We start from the raw sequence: 17706 nt of genomic DNA on the forward strand, positions 1-17706 counted from the left end.
CAGACAACTGCCTCGTTCAGGCCGCAAGTCAATCCAAGCTCCTCAAGGATCTGGCCTTCACCCAGACCCTGCTCTCCTCCCTAGGGTTCACCATAAGCCTCACCAAATCCAACACAAACCCTTCCGCCCGGATAGGTTTCCTGGGGGCTCTACTGGATTCCTCCCTCCAGAAGGCCTTCCTTCCCCAGACAAGGCTTCCTTCCTTAACTCAATACTTCCAGGACATTATGTAGAGGCAGTGCCTCTCAGCCAGGGAATTCCTCAGAGCACTGGGCTAGATGGCATCCTATATACTGATGATCCCTCTGGCCAGGCTATACATGAGGAAGCTTCAGTGGTACCAGCAATGACGGTCCCTGGAGACAGAAATCAACTTAATTCACTGCTTCAGAGAGGAATTGGCATGGTGGGCACAAGCATGTGGCAGAACCGGGATCTCCCTTCAGGTTCGTCCCTCAGCGCCAAACCTTAACCACAGATATATCAGACACGGCCTGGGGAGCCCATTTTCAGCAGCTCCTATCACAGGGCAAATGGGGAGAACAGTTCAGATACAAGCACTTAAATTGGAAGGAATTGATGGCAGTACAGAAGAGCATGGTGGCCTTCAAGGATCACTGGAAACTAGGAGTCCTACTTATTAAAACAGACAACACAACAGTCACGTGGTACATAAACAAGGGGGCACCCATTTCTACTCTCTTTGCCAGCTGGCAATGCAAACCTGGGAGACAGCCAATGCTATGGAATTGCACCTAATGGCTCAGTACCTTCTTGGGGTTCAGAACACTCTAGCAGACCACCTCAGCAGACACTTAATCGATCCACACGAGTGGCAGCTGCATTTCTCCTTATAGTCCAGAAATGGGGATCCCCTCAAATAGACCTCTTCACTACTAATGAAAACACTCAGTTAAAAAGCTTCTGTTCCAGGTGCAAACTTCACACAGCCTAGAGAACAGATGCCTTCTTCTTCCTCTGGAGCCACCTATTTCATTATGCATTTCCTCCCCTGCCACTTCTTCCAAGGGTCCTCCTAAAAATCAGGGAAGAAGGACCAGGGATTGTCCTGGTAGCTCCATTCTGACCCTGGCAGCACTGGTACCCCTCTTGCCTGAGTTTAACTAAAGAAAAACATTGGCAGTTAGCCCATAGAGTGGAGCTGCTGATTCAGGCAAAGGGAAGGTTTGTGTACCCCAACCTGAAGACTCTCAAATTCTCTGAATAATTTATCAAAATTCTACCTTGAGTAATCCGGTAGTAGTTAGGTGCTTAATATCCTCAGTCTAGAAGACCCAGTACTAGGAAAACATACTCTGCCAGGTGGAAAATTTTCTATGGTGTCAGCACCAAGGCCTCAACCTTGTCTCAACCAACATTTCAGCCATTTTGGAGTACCTGACTATCTTGCTGGAGAAAGGCATATCCTTCTCATCCATTAAGATGCACACTTTTGACATTTCAGCCCACATCCCTGCTCTTCCTCCCATCTTTTCCCACCCCCTAATGAAGCAGTTCCTTAGGAGAGTGCTGCATGTCAGACGAGGAGGCTGCTCACCCCTCCTTGGGGCCTCGGTTTTGTTCTAGAAAAATTGATCTTACCCCTTTTGAACCAGCTGCTTCAGATGATTTAAAATTCGTGACTTGGAAGATTGCCCTTTTAATGGCCATCACGTCAACTAGGAGGGTCTCCGAGTTGCAAGCCTTCATAGCAGTGGAAACCTTTCTTATCTTCCACCCAGACAGAGTTTCACTCTGAACTACTCCTTTCTTTATGCCCAAGGTGGTCAAAGACATTTCCCTTGAACCAAGCTATACACTTGCCTACCTTCTTCCCTAAGCTGCAGAACCAAGGGGAATGAATCTTTCACTGCTTGGATGTACACAGGCAACTTCACTACTACCTTGACGGGATTAAAAGTTTCAGAAAATCAGAACGGTTTCCTTTTGCCTTGGACTCTGAAGGAAAACCACTCTCCAAACAAACTATCTCCAAGTGGATGTCCCACTGTATTTCCTTTTGTTACACCTACCTTACTGCTCAATACCTCAGTTGTTCAGCTTCTGCTACATACCTACAATCAACTGCATTACTAGCCGAGTTAAGTACAAACTTGCAGTGTTAATGATTGTACTGCATTTCATTTTTTCTGTGTATTTAACTGCTTCATTGAATATTGTGGTCTGTGTCTCTGTAGTTATTTATTTTTCTATTTCATTGTTTTGTAGAGTACTGTGGTCTCTCTCTGTCTCTGCAGTAGTGGGTCTATTGTGTTTCACTTCATTGATATTCAGTGTTAAACTGTTAGCCTAGAGGGTTTCTCTGTATTTATAGGTGAGTCACATATCTTAGAATGTATTACTGCTCAATACCTCAGTTGTTTGGCTTCTGCTACATACCTACAATCAACTGCATTACTAGCTGAGTTAAGTACAGACTTGCAGTGTTAAAGATTGTACTGCATTTCATTTTTCTGTCTATTTAATTGTTTCATTGAATATTGTGTCTGCGTCTCTCTGTAGTTATTTATTTTTCTGTTTGTTTCATAGAATACTGTGGTCTCTGCAGTTAAGTCTCCCACCTACCTTCCCTGTTCTTGTTTTGGTATTAATCTTGGTGGCTTTGGAATTGCCTGCACCTCCTGTAAAATTTGCGTTTGAACACTCCTCCTGGGTCTATCACATTTGCTCAATCAACCGAGTACAGTGAGATCATATTTTCACTTCAGACACTCCTACCAGTCCCATCTGTTCAGCTCTATCCCAGTCTAGTGTCACTAGCTCACTCTTCCTAATACAGAGAGAACATTTTTGAAGGGTAATCCACTTAGGTCCTTAATTTTGAATTGTCTTCTGTTTCTCCTTTCTCCCTTTCCACTTTCCGAAAAAATAAATTCTAAGATTGTTTACTGCCTTTCCTGTAACTAGTCTAGTCCAGGTACAGATTTGCTGTAACCAGGACTGTTTGTAAACTTCTGAGCCTCCAAAGCCTTTCTGTGTTGGAGGGAAGCCTTCTAGCTTATCAGTGAGAGTGGTAAGCACTAGGTAGCCTATCTACCACAAGATCCAGGTAGAGATTCTTAGTTTTAGCACTTGAATTTGCTTATTCGTGCTCAGCACTTGTTCAGAACTTGTTAGCACTAAATAAGCTACAAATTACTAAAGCACTCAGCCTTCCTCTTTACTTAGAGGAAACCGTTTTTGTACTTGCTTTCCTCACTTGCTTAGAGAAAAAGGCTCTTATACTCCTTTCCTCACTTGTCTACACTTGTCTAGAGGAAAATAGTTTTTTATTCAGGTATGTCCAAGGGTCAGCTCCCAGTGTTCTTTCCTGTCTATCTGATGAATTTGGGCATCTTGGTGCAATGTAGCAATTGCCTCATGTACACAGACAACCCTCTCCTCCTACCACCCAACACCACAACCTGTGAGAGATGCACTTATCTAGCCAAACTGGAGGTAAAGCTCTCTCCAACCAAGACTGAACTTGACAGTCAAGTGGAGAAGGTAAACACTTGCACCACACCACACTCATCACATAGTCCCACTAAACCTACACCACCAAAATCCACACATAGAAACACAAAAACATTTGCGGAGGCTCTCAATAATCTGCTCAAGAAACGGAGACCTCCAAAGCAGAAACGCAAGCAACCTCCACCCCCAACACAACCCAAATGACACAGCCCACAGACTCAGCATGCCACTCAACCAAAGCCCATAATGCAAAACAACATACCCAACACACTAGTCATAGGTGACTCTATAGTCAGGCACACTGATGTCCCACTCACCAGGCTAAACAAGGAGAAGGTTACTGTCAGCTGCCTGTTGGGTGCCAGGATCCGCCACATAACCCACGCACTTTGGTCACTCCACAACAAGTATGACTGTCATTGTCCATGTTGGTGTGAATGACCTGAGACATACCTCCTTGAACTACAATAAAGAGACATGGAAGAGCTCTCCGATCTTGTGGCCCAGGCAGGTATGACCCTAGCCCTGAGTAGCATCCTGCCATCGCCCAAAATGATACCGCAGTACAAGGACAAAATTATTGACTTCAATTGGCTAAGCTTCTGGTGTCATTCTAAGGGGATCCAGTATTTGTCTGCCTGGGAAGACATGGTCGACAGACTATGATGCTTTGCCAGAGATGGCCTGCACCTGTCACCCCTGGGATTCCGGATACTGGCTAAGGCACTTGCTGTGCCCCTATAGTAACTTTTTTAGGCAAGGTTCAAATGACAAATTCACCACCATAACAGGAACAGGCAAGGAAAATCTGAGGGTGATGCTACTCAATGCCAATCTCAAAATGTACTCCCTCAAGGCACTCCTTAAAATAGAGAACATCAATATCTGTGCAGTGACTGAGACCTGGTTCAAGGCTCCAGAGAGCACCCCTGCATTACCAGGCTATAACTCATTCCACACTTTTCGGCCACCTAACCTGGACCGGAAAACCAAAGGCGGAGGTGTGTCCATATTCATTAAGGATAGCCACACCTCCAGGCTAGTTGCTTAGCATAATGCATCCGAGGTTATCCAAGTGCAACTAACTCTGGGCAAAACTGCAATCCAAATTGTAGCTTGCTACAGATCCCCCACCATACCCCAGGATTCCCACTCTTCTTTTCTTGATATACTGGAAAATATTAGGGTTCAACCAAACACCCTAATAATGGGCGATTTCAACTACCCCACCATTAACTGGGAAAACTACTCGTATACCAACTCCTTCACTCAACGCTTTCTGGAATTCATAAATTCCAATGCCATGGATCAACTTATCCACACCCCCACCAGGGGCAACAATATCCTAGATCTAGTCATTACTAACATGAGTGACCAGTGTTCCACACCTGAAGTCAACTCCTCGTTGGTCAGATCGACCATAAGCTAATCACCCTAGATATCCACATCCCGCCCCCACCCCCATTAAGGAAATCATGGTAAAAAAATTTCTCCAAAGCCAACTTCATGTTTCTTAAGACAGAAGTGGAGAACTTCATGACACCCATGCAGATGGACAATACAGTTACGATTGCTGAATCCTACACAGATGTACTCTATAAGCACTTACACAAGTGCATGGATTGTACTATCCCAAACAGAACCAAGAGGCTATTCTCCAAAAACGAAAGCCAATCTGGTGGTCTCCTGCCATAAACAAACTCTACAACAGAAGGAAGAAACTGTTGCAAACGAGAGTAAAATCCCATGAGTGGAGGAGTTCCCTGTTCAGCCTCAGTAGGAAGCTGAGATCCTTTATAAGATCCTCCAAAGCTAGCTATGAAAACAAAATTGCCACTGATTCTAAGGACAACCACAAAGCATTCTATAGCTATGTCAGGAATCTCAATGGCAACACCCAGATCTGCTCTGAGTTGCAGCACAACAGCATGAAAATTACAGAACCAACTGATATTGCCAACATCCTGGCAGATAGGTCAGTGCCAGCTTTACCCCCCTCTCACCCCCTAAAGGGCCCATATCTATACAGGAAGAATGCAGAGTCCCTGTAATCACAACTATGCAGGTAAAAGCTGCACTCCCTAAAGCCAAATACACAGCATCCATGGGACCGGGCAACATCCCAGGCTGCGTTTTACACGAACTTCAGAATGAATTGGCTCCCCACCTAAGCACCATGTTCAATCATAGTCTCACATCAGGCTTTGTGCCCACTGAATGGTGCACAGCAACAGTTATCCCACTCCACAAAGGGGCAGCCACCACTGATCCTGGGAACTGTTGCCCTGTTAGCCTGACGAGTCTGGTCTCTTAAGGCCATGGAACGTATCCTCATAGAACTCACAAACAAAGACATTGGTAACCTCCAAACACTGGACCCCACCCAGTTTAGGTTTGTGAAAGGCAGATCATGCCTCCTGAACCTGATTGACTTCTTTGAGGCAGTCACCAAAGCTGTAGACGAGGGTAAGGTGGTTCACACAGCCTATCTTGACCTTGCCAAGGCTTTCGACACCATCCCCCATTCTGGAATTATAGCTAAACTCACTAAATTAGGTGTAAATCCCTACATCACAAGATGGGTTGCCAATTGGCTCACTGACAGCACCTACACTGTAAAAGATGCAGACTCCAAATCTGACTTCAAACCAGTGAAAAGTGGAGTACCACAGGGTTCAGTCCTGGGACCTCTCCTGTTTGGTATCTACTTCTCTGAAGTACAGGCTAACACAGAAGGCCTTTGGCTAATGAAGTTCGCAAATGACTGCAAACTAGGAGCCATAGTTGAGTTCCTAAATGATGTGGACATCCTAGAGAAGGGCCTCACTGAGACAGATGCCTGGTGTCAGAGCCATGGCCTCAAGCTCAATGCCAAAAAGTGCATTGTCATCCCCTTTGGTAAAAACTCTGTACCCATGAACTACCACATAGGTGGCAGTCTACTTCACGCCGAATGTGTGATGAGACCTGGGGACCCAGGTGGAAAATCACATCGCCACAGTAGTCAGGAAATCCTTCTATGTGGCACACATAATCACAAAAGGGTTCTCATCTGGGAAAAAGAGGTCATTGTTCCCCTCTACTCGACACTCATTCTACCCATTATAAAGTACAACGCCCCTTTTGGAATGTACCTCACAAGACATCTGCAGCAGCTGGAAAGGCCACAGAGAGTATTACTGGCCTCAAACAGATGCCCTACACTGACCGTCTCAAAAACCTCCAGCTTTTACTCCGTAGCATGTCGCCTACTCCAAGGTGATCTCTGCCTAACATAAAAAGCTATGTCAAACCCAGAGCTGTTGGACATGCTACACCTAAAGAAATCCCAATCCCTCCAAGCTACACACTCTAGGGACCTAAACCTTGTCACCACAATAAACAGGACATGCTGGAAGGATAGATTCCTATCCCAGAGACTTCCCATACTTTGGAACAAGCTACCCATCTTTGTCAAGCAAAGTTCCTCATTAGCACTCTTCAAGAAAAATATTGATAAGTGGATGGGAAATAGGAAATACATCCCAGGGATCACTTCTGTGGCTCTGCTCAACAGGGGCACAGGAGAATAACTTTCTTGGGTGGCGTAAGCCAGGGAACCTTGTTGGCTAGGCTTACTTAGGCCCTTGGGCCGATAGTCTAGTATCTACCTATGAACCATTGCAAAAAGGCCCCCCTGAATCTGTTAGGACCCACTCATTTAGGGCCACTTCTACCTCCACTGCATTCCTGAGGAGAGTACGTACCAAAGACATTTTGGAAGCAGTTACCTGGTCATCGTTGCGTACCTTTGCTAAGCACTACCACCTGTCAGTCTTCTCCTAGTCCAGAGCAGGATTTGCCACTGCCATCTTGCAGGGCATCCTCTGTCCACATTAAGACACCTACCACCCTCATCTTGGCTTTGGGAATCATCACATAAGTCAGGACTGCCAAAGTGATGCATGAAGACCATAGTACAATTGTGTACACTTACCATAAATGTAGATGTTCGAGTGTATTCACTGTTGCAGTCTTCTTTCCCACCCTCCATCCCCCCTCCTATTCGCCTTACAGTAACAGCTTTTCTCTCTGTCCTCCTCTTCCAGAGGACCCACTGCAGAGATGCCCTATAGGCTGTCTTTCCTGTAACCTGGTCCCTTGCTTAAGGTTCATCTATGGGGCTCCTACCTTCTAGTGGCAAGAAAAATCTGATGTTATGGCTTCGGCAGCAAACATAACTATCCTTGAGCTGTTTAAGTTACTCTTCTAACCAGTAAGACTGGCCACCTAGTTGTATTTGCATACTGTACTTGAAACTCTTGACTTAAGTAAAAAAAGCAAAGGAAAGGTCTAAGGCAGTAACAAGGCAGCCTTTAGTAGTCTGTCTGCTTCTGTGAAAAGTGCATTTAGAAATGGAGCTAAAATAAATGTGTATGCACATTAAAAAAATGCATCAGACCATTGACCGAAAGCTGACACTTTATTGGCTGATTCTGTATGGTTGAAGATATCTCCAAAATAGTGGCGTTCGTATCCAGTCAACCATTTGACATGCAGTAACTGTACAGCAGTACAAAAAATAAACTATTAAATTCTGCCTTAATACTGATTTGTTTCTTCATTGCATGAATTACAGAAATGATGGGTGTTTTACCATTGTCATCTTAAAAGTTCTGTTACAGTATGATGTGGTGGTTAAAAAAAATGCTTAAAGTATAAATTAAAAAAAAAATGGTAGTAAAAGTATTCGTGACTACAACTATAATATAAAAGGGCTAAGCATACTGCATGTGCAATTTGCACTCAGAACTACTACTTTCAGCTATATTTTAGTTACACCAGTTTTGCAGTAATTGTTATGGAAATGTTTTTGTAATAGTGAAACACATTTTGTATTTCCAAGTCTGTTGGTAGATGTAGCAATGCTGTAGTCTAAAAACTTTTATTTTGTAGCCATGGTGTTAAAACGTATGTAAATCTTCCAGGATCAAGCAGTCATATTTGATGTCTTTTTTCCTTGTATATTTTAGTCATTCTACCTCACATAGGAAGTGCCACGTATTCTACAAGGAACACAATGTCAGTGTTGACTGCAAACAATCTGCTTGCTGGACTGAGAGGGGAGCCGATGCCATCTGAACTCCAGCTGTGACCAAACATCTGTATGGTTAGGTAGTGGTTAGCACCATACGAAGACTACAATTTCAGAAACTAATTTAAAATGCAGAAATGTAATCACAGTTAATAAATTGACAGCTGGTGAGACACATTAATAAAATTGACTGACAACACTGTTAAGTGTATACACTGTGTAAATTGGCCTGTTTTTCTGCAGATATTGCATTTCAGACTTGCAGTTGATTTCTGCTCATCTGGCTTCACTGGTCTTTCTAGTTCATCTGTCATGAGGTTAGATATATATTTCAGAGAACATACTGAAAGTCTTGTGTTATGTACATGCACACAATACAAGACACACACACACAGGGATATCGGAACATGGCAGGGGACACACTTTGTCCACAATATAATGTGTTTATTATTTATGTTGAAATGGAAAGAAAAATATCAGTTCAGTGGTTCAAACTTTTCACGTTTTAGTCCCAAAATGCATCTGGGCAGCTTCCTCCTTGCTGGATTCTCAGCAGAATATCTCAAGACTTTCCGAGCTTCTCTCCCTTTAGCGAAAGGTCACCTTCTCTGACCTCCTGGGCCAAACCCCTCCTTTTATATACATTACACTCACAATGTTGCTGCTTGTTGGCAGCACTCTTTAAAGGAACATCTCTACCTAAAAGGGACATGCCTATCTTGTCTTAAAATAACACGTTATTTTCTGTCCAGCAATATTTACAACACATTTTTAACATTCATATCACAGTACCATTTTACGGTATTTGTATGACATTTGCCATCCTGCCACACTATGCTGACACACACGTGTACACCATAATATGTAGCTGGTCTCTGATGGCTTTCTGCAGTTGATATGAGGTAATTTTTTTATATTTATTTACAGATATATATATATATATATATATATATATATATATATATATATATATATATATGGATATAGATTTTTTTTTAAACACTTTTAGGTGCTTTTATGGTATTTTACACAGCTTAATGAGGATTAGGTTAATGTCAAATGTCATGTGGTTATGTAGTTGTGTTCTAGTTAATTTGTAGATATTTGATGTTTATTAATTTCTCATCGACTTTACCAGCAATGCCATTTCTGATTTGCTAGGTATAGTTCCGTTTTATTTTTTTTATTGTATATTTGTTTACTTTTAAAACTGTTAGATTTTATTGGAGTGTTTTAGTGGCGTTGCATACATATAGTTTATGTGAGGAGTGTTTATTTTATTCTTGGCATGCATGAGGATGAATAATGACTTGGGATAAGATGGTGATACACTTGTTACTGTTATAAACACTTTGATACAGGGAGAATTATAAAAACATTCTGCACTTCAACTCAGTTGTATTTTTATTGCACCTTTTATCACTGGTTATTTATTTATGTGTGTCGTTAACATACATAGTAGTTTTCAGTATCGTTATCTTACAGGCAGTGGGACAGAGTTTGTAATGTAAATAAATACCAGTTTGTAATGTAAATTTACATTGCCCATAAAAATCCTGTACTTTAGACTTGAATCTTAGTGTGTGTCACTGTTGGTATGGTTAGGTAATGCGTTCCAAAAATAGATTGTTCTGTCATAGAACCAGTTTTTCAGTACCCTTTCTCGCTCTCTGAATTTCCTTAATAGTCTAATTGCCGTGCATTTTGGAAACTGTAAGCCGAAGACATTCAAATTAAAATGCTAATTGCAAGCCTTATACACCAGTATCAGACTTCCTGTAAGCCGTCTATAGGATAAAAAAAATAAACTCTGTTTGCATTTCATTCTATGATAAATTGCTGATGTAATCTTATTTTTCTTTTTTTTTTTTGCAGATTATCCAGCATCATACATAAGGATTTTCTTTTCTAATGTACCAAACTTAACAATTGTATTCTAGCTTAATTCTAGAACATTTCTTTACTTCTGGATTTGATAAATCTATTGATTCATTCAATCATTTTAGATCTCCAGTTTCTTGGGGGGGGGTTTTTGTTTTTTTTTTTACATGATTAGCGAACTTTAAGTTGGTCTTAAGGTGAATTTTTGGCATCCGTGTCTTGAACACATAATATATACATTACAAACAGAGACACATTCATAGTCCTCTGTTATAATTTCTGTTAGAAAGTAATACTTTTTTCAGTGCTTCTAAGATTTCCATGATGGAGAGTAATAGGCTTCGACTTAGACTCCACTATAACTAAATAGTTCTGTTGACTGGTATCCTAATTTGTTTCTAGAACATCTTTAAAGTACAAAGGTTATTGTGTTTTGACTTCTTGCTGTTCTTAGGCCTATAACATAGGACATATTTACACTTATCAAGAAAACAAGTAGTCCGCGTAGTTTTTCTGTTTTCTACAACTTAAAAATAGTTGTGCCAAGATTATTTTCATACTAATTTTGTAAACGAGCCTCTATAGTGTTTTCTGAGATGTTAATAGAGATCAGCATGGTGCATACTAATATCTTCATTCAGTTTTACTCACTTGTTTTTAGAGTTGTAAGATTCAGCAACTCTGGTTTTGAATTTAGGATTTTGTTTCCAAAGACTACAATGATAGTTTCCATTGTAATATAGTAAGTTAGACTCTGTGATATATTCAGAGATAGTAGTAGTATCAGAAAAAGATGTGTACTGATATTTTGATTTGTTTCTTTCCAAAATGTCTATCAGTCAGATCTGTAACCAAATTCTGAATTGTATCCTGCTCCTCAGCAACAGAACGCATAACATTTAGTGTTGGATTTAACTTGACCTGTAAAATCTGAATACTCCCTTCCATGACTTTCTGAATGGGTGCCTCTAACCATTGTAGCTATGGAACACCATAAGTGAGATGTGCTGATCCTGCTCAGGTTGTTTTAGATGCAGGTATTGCCTCACTTTCCTCAAATGACATCTCGCCCTCTGTGATGCTGTGTAAATTCTGCAATTACCATTAAGAAGTATACATCACGTTTTTTACAAAACTGTGGTTTTCTAATCCATCATTTAAGGCATACCTATTTACTATAGCATATACTTTGTCCAGAAATCGAGAGACAGAAATGGAGATGTAGCAGCCTCTGGTACAAAAGAGCAGTATTACTTGGACAAAAAAAACTGTTATGAATAAATTTCTAAATTCAGATTTCAAGGGTTGGCAGTATGGCGTTTAGTGTCTAATCATCCAGCCTACCTCATCTAGTTTCAAATAGATATAATAAAGACCAGTAAATGGTAATTAGGTTAGTTTATTTCACATCTATGCTAGTACAGAATAAGCCTTATGTTGCCATAATCTAATTCAGTCTGCATATTTGCTCACAAGAGTCCTGAATTTTATAGTAGGGGACAGTGGAAACTAATCGGACACTTCCAAACTGCACTGTGTAATAAATTCTGAACCATAGTTGCAACATACTGTTGACAGCATCCTCAGCTCCACCTGAAAAGTTTGTAAGTAGACACATTTGCAAGAGTCCTTAGTTTTGTTGTGCAGAACAAGGGAAAGTAATCAAACACTATCAAAATGCACAAAAAAGATCTTTGTAAAATCAAAGTTAGAAATGTAACACAACCACAGCAAACTACTGTTAGTCCTCTCACAAGGTCAAACTGTTGCACGTGTCAAGGTCCCAGGCCAATGCACACACTTGCAAGAGCTCCTAGTTTTATAGTGGAGGACAGGAAAGAGTAATCAATCACCACTGAAAGGAATTTTTGTAAACTAGAGTTAAAAATGTAACAAAGCCAAAGCACCCTGCTGTAAGTTCCTCTACAGGGTAAAACAACTATACTTTGTAAGGCTGTGAATAGACAAAGTGGACAGAAACTACAATTATGTGTCAAAATTCTGAAATGTTACAGTTAAATATTCCATGTCATACAATGACTAGCCATGAACATTTACAAACGTGCATGCTGATTGGTCATCCTAACCAGCATGTTTGTTGTAAATAGAGCATATACCAATAGAAGACTAACTTCTATTAATATATGCTATGGAAATTATATATATTTTTTTAAGTTTAAAAAAAAACAAAAAGATAAACTTAGAAATCCAGACACTTCAAGAGAACAAGAGAGACGGGACAGAGAAAATACAAGGATAATCAGGTACACTATACAAAACTTGAGAAACATCCCTGATTATCCTTATAATCCTTATCCTGTAATGGCCTGTATTTCAAAATGTGTTGATGATGTAACAGTCATCAAATGTATCACCATGTGTGCTAATCAGAAACCCTGGCTCTCTGGTGAAGTATATGAGCTCCTAAAGGCACAAAATACTGCATTTAAATCAAAAGACAAGGATGCCCTAAGAGAGGCCAGAGCAAGTCTAAGTAGAGGTATAAAGAAGGCTAAAAGGACTTCCTGAATTTTATGTCCGCGACACTTCTCTAACCATAGGGTCTGCAGATGTCTCTGGCAAGACATACAAGCCATAACCGACTATAGGCCTGCATCCTCCCCATGTGATGACAATCACAGAATTTCTGAATAAACTAAATAACCTGCTTCAGCAGATTTGTTACTGACAACAACACTGTGCCAAATAAGCTCCCTATTGAGCATGATGAGAAGGTGCTATGTCTAAGAACAGCTGATGTTCTGAAGGCCCCGAGGTGAGTAAACCCAGGAAAAGCAGCTTGTTCTGATAATAATATGGGAAGGATTCTAAGAGACTATGCTAACTTAACTGTACTAACAGATGTATTCAACACATCCCTGCAGCTAGCCATTGTACCCAGTTGCTTCAAAAGTACGACAATCATTCCCTTACCCAAGAAATCCTAACTGACAAGCTTAAGTGATTACTGCCCCATTGCTTTTACATCAACAGTAGTGAAGTGCTTTGAGCGGTTGATCAAGAACCATATCTCTTCAAGCCTACCTGCAACACTGGCTACATTATAGTTTGCTTATAGATCTAAGCGCTGCACGGCTGATGAAAAAGCTTCACTTCATGAATCCTTGGTACATCTAGAGAATAAGAATTGCTATATCAGAATGCTGTTCATCGATTTTAGTTCTACCTTTAACACTGTCATCCCTCAGAATCTGATATCAAAACGGATCCAGCTGGGCATCAACACCCTCCCTATATAACTAGATACTAGACTTTCTCATCAACAGACCCCAAAAAGTATATGTAGGAAATAACAGTTCAGTCAGTATTACATCGAGCACGGGTGTCCCTCAGGCCTGCATCCTAAGTCCTCTGCTGTTCACCTTGTTGATGCACGACTGCATGGCTAAACATGAATCCAACAAAATCATCAAGTTCGTAGATGATACCACTGTCATAGATCTTGTCAGAAATGGTGAGGAAACAGCCTACAGGGATAAAGTGGAGCATCTGATAGGCTGGTGTGACAGAAACAATTTGGCCTTAAATGCAAGAAAGAACAAAGAATTAATAGTGGACTTCAGGAGGACTCAGGAGATGCATCAACCTCTGGAAACTAACTGGGTGGCAGTGAAAAGAGTCAAAAACACCAAGTTTCTGGGGATGTACATCACAGATGACCTATCCTGGTCAACTCATATTAGGCACATAGTGAAGAAGGCTCAACAACATCTGCACTGGAAGGCACACCTGTCTGTCCATCCTCAAAACCTTCTACAGGGGGACCATCAAAAGCATCCTCTCAAATAAAATCATAGTTAAGTATAGTAACTGCAAATCATCTGACCTTAGGGCTCCCCTGAGGGTAGTGAGGACATCGGAAAAAGTCATTGGTTCCTCGCTGACGTCCGTGGATGATATGCATGAGACTCGGTGTGTGGCAAGGGCTAGGAAGATAATTGGTGATCCTACTCCCCCTTACCGTGGCATGTACTTCCGCCTTTCCTCAGGCAGGCGGTATCACGGCTTACACTGCAAAACATCTAGACTAAACAAAAGCTTCTTTCCTCTATCCGTAAAACTTGAATGCCAGACATGACACGCATAATCAGATCAATATGCCACTTGTTGTGAAGTATCAGCTATAGTAATCACTCTGGCAAATTGCTTCAGTAACTGGTATAGTTAGCCTGATTTCTTATGCTATTCCTTCCTGAAATGTGCAATAGTCAGGAGTGAGTCACCTTTCCATACGTGTGCAATATGAAGATCAGAATATATCATACTACAACTAATGAAGTACAATATCTAAGTAATCACAATGTGAAGTCCTAGTCCTTGTAATGCCTACTTGTATAATATTGTCTGTCTTCCTGTCCAGTTGTGGTAATTTATTGCATTACTATTTTAAGCTATAAAGCACGCTTTGGCGGGCTTTTTCTGGCATTAGAGAACTTGGCATAGCTCCTTGTGGTCCCCTGCAGAGTTCCTAAGCCAGCAGAGAGCAAAATAAAGCAACTTTCTTGATTATAAGTATTTTTTAAACATTTTATTTTGCATTTTTCGATCTTTTGAGCTTTTCGACTACTGTTTGTGCCTATATTACTGTTTTATTACCTGATTTTCCTGTTTTTCTGTGCTTAAATTGTTGATTGCACTTGTTGGCTAAAGTTTTGCTTAAAAGTAACAAACAGGCTAATACACTCAAGTGTACCAGCCTTTGATAGCAATTTAGTCAAATACCAAAGCATTTACTGTATTTTTTCTGTCTGTTTGCAAAAAAACTAAAAAAAAACAAAAAAAATACTTCTCCTTTCCTAAACTATCCTAGTTAGTTGTTCCAGTGATCAGATTTTGCTGATCCCTGGGCTTTGTATTTGGTTCCTGTGTTCCTCCATTTTCTTGTGTGGCCAGAGGTAGTTTCTTTACTCACCAGTGGGAGTGGAGAGTACTGAGCTGCTTGTTTGTCCTCAGAGGAGTGGTTAGAGACAGCAACTAGTAATTCGTTGGCCATTTTGGGTCATTTCCTGTTTTTTCCAACCCCCTGCTATAAAGCACGCGTTAGCGCGGAGTTGCCACTGTTGCGCACAAGAGCAGCGGCGGTTAAACAAGGTTAAACTATTCAGGCTACCTAAATTCCACTCTTCAAATTTTCCCTTAAAACTACCTTCCTCGAACTGTACTGCCGATCTAACCAGCGTATCCTATAACTAAAAGCTTAATCTTTACTTGATTCCCAAGTAGACTATTCTCTATCTGTAAAGCCTAGCACTTGCTCCTACAGTACTTGCACCTTGATAAAGCACTATTATTATAGATAGTGCCCCACCAGCCTAGAACCCACATTCCCCGGAGTCTTTTGTAAGTTTTTTTATCCATTACTTCTAGCATGTCGAGGGATCAGTTGCTAGTGTCCTCTCCTGCTCAACTGGTGAACCTGGGAATATTGAGGCAATGTTACAATTGCCTCATGTACACAGACAATCCTCTCCTTCTCCCACAAAACACAAATACATGCGAGAGATGCAACTATACGGCCAAACTGGAGGCTGAGCTCTCTCAACATAGAACTGGCAAGACCAGACAGGAGGAGAAGGTAACCACACACACTACATACCCAGTCACACATAGTACCATCACAACTTCAAATCATACACATAATCACACAAAGACATACTCGGAGGCTCTGACCAAAAATCTACCAAAACAGCAGAGGCCTCCAAAGCAGACACCCAAACAACTACCACCTCAGGACCCAACACATGCAACACATAGACCACACAGTCAGAGTGTCAAACAGTCACAGCCCTTAAGGCCAAACACAATGCCAGACACACTAGTCATTGGTGACTCCATAGTCAGGCACACTGATGTCCCGCTCACCAGACTGAGTAAGGAGAAGGTCACAGTAAGCTGCCTGTCGGGCGCTAGAATCCGCCACATAACGCAAGCACTCAGGTCTCTCAACAGCAGGTACAAGTACGACTCAGTCATTGTCCATGCTGGTGTCAACGACCTGAGACGTACCTCCTTGGACTACATGAAAAGAGACATTGAGGAGCTCTCTGATTATGTAGCCCAGGCAGGTATGACCCTGACCTTGAGCAGTATCCTACCTTCACCTAGAATGATGCCACAATACAGTGATAAGATGATCAGCTTTAATAATTGGCTTAAATTTTGGTGTCACTCAAAGGGGATCCAATGTCTGTCTGCCTGGGATGACATGCTGGACAAGCCACGCTGCTTCGCAAGGGACGGCTTGCACCTGTCACCCCTGGGCGTCCAGATATTGGCAAAGGCTCTTGCCACCCCCATAGTGCCTTTTTTAGGCAAGGCTCAAATTCTAAACCTACCACCGTAGAACACAAAAAAGGAAAAAAACTAAGGGTAATGCTGCTCAATGCCAGAAGTCTCAATCTCAAGATGCACTCACTCAAGGCCCTTCTCAGTATGGAGAACATCGATGTCTGTGCTGTGACAGAAACCTGGTTCAAGGCTCCTGAGAGCACCCCAGCACTATCAGGTTTCACCTCATATCATGCGTTCCGGCCCCAAAATCCGGACAACACCAAGAAAGGAGGGGGGGTGTCCATATTCATAAAGGACACACACACCTCAAGGTTGGTGGCAACGCACGATGCATCGGAGACCATCCAGGTGCAATTAACCATAGGCAAGACTGCTCTGCAATTTGTAGCATGTTACAGGCCACCCTCTCAAACTCAGGAACCTCACATGGCCTTCCTGAAAACACTGGAGGGGATAAATGTATATCCAAACACCATCATACTAGGTGATTTCAACTACCCTAATATAGACTGGGAACACTACTCAAGCCCAAACACTCTAGCCCAAAGGTTCCTGGAGTTCATAAACTCAAATGCCATGGAACAACTAGTCACCATCCCCACAAGAGGAGAAAACATACTTGATCTCATCATCACGAACATGGGATCACAATGTTCAACACCGGATACCCCTCAGTGGTGAGATCAGATCATAAACTAATCTCGCTGGAGGTCCTCATCCCGCCCCCATCTGAAATAAAAAAAGACCACAGTGAAAAACTTCTCAAAAGCCGACTTCACACTTCTAAAAACTAGTGTGGTCTCCTTTAAGGCCCCTGAGCCAGTGGTAAACATTACTCAAACTGCTGAATCACTTACAAATGCCTTCTACCAGCACCTACAGAACTGCATGGATTAGGCAATCCCAAACAAAACTAAGACCCTTTGTACCAAAGGCAAGCATCCAGTCTGGTGGACCCCAGC

General features: G+C 41.7%; 1 protein-coding gene across 1 annotated transcript in view; it reads left to right on the forward strand.

Moving 5' to 3' along the window:
• Positions 1-8762, forward strand: part of LOC122791689 (glyoxylate reductase/hydroxypyruvate reductase-like) — a 348466-nt gene extending 339704 nt beyond the window's left edge. Inside the window, exon 9 of the mRNA XM_044059582.1 lies at positions 8490-8762. Coding sequence (XP_043915517.1) covers positions 8490-8611 — 122 coding nt within the window. The 3' untranslated portion in view covers positions 8612-8762. The remainder of the gene's footprint in view (positions 1-8489) is intronic.
• Positions 8763-17706: the final 8944 nt, after the last annotated feature.

This window comes from Protopterus annectens, chromosome 17.part0, assembly GCF_019279795.1.
Source record: "Protopterus annectens isolate FY-2018-M chromosome 17.part0, PAN1.0, whole genome shotgun sequence".
Lineage (NCBI taxonomy): Eukaryota > Metazoa > Chordata > Ceratodontiformes > Protopteridae > Protopterus > Protopterus annectens.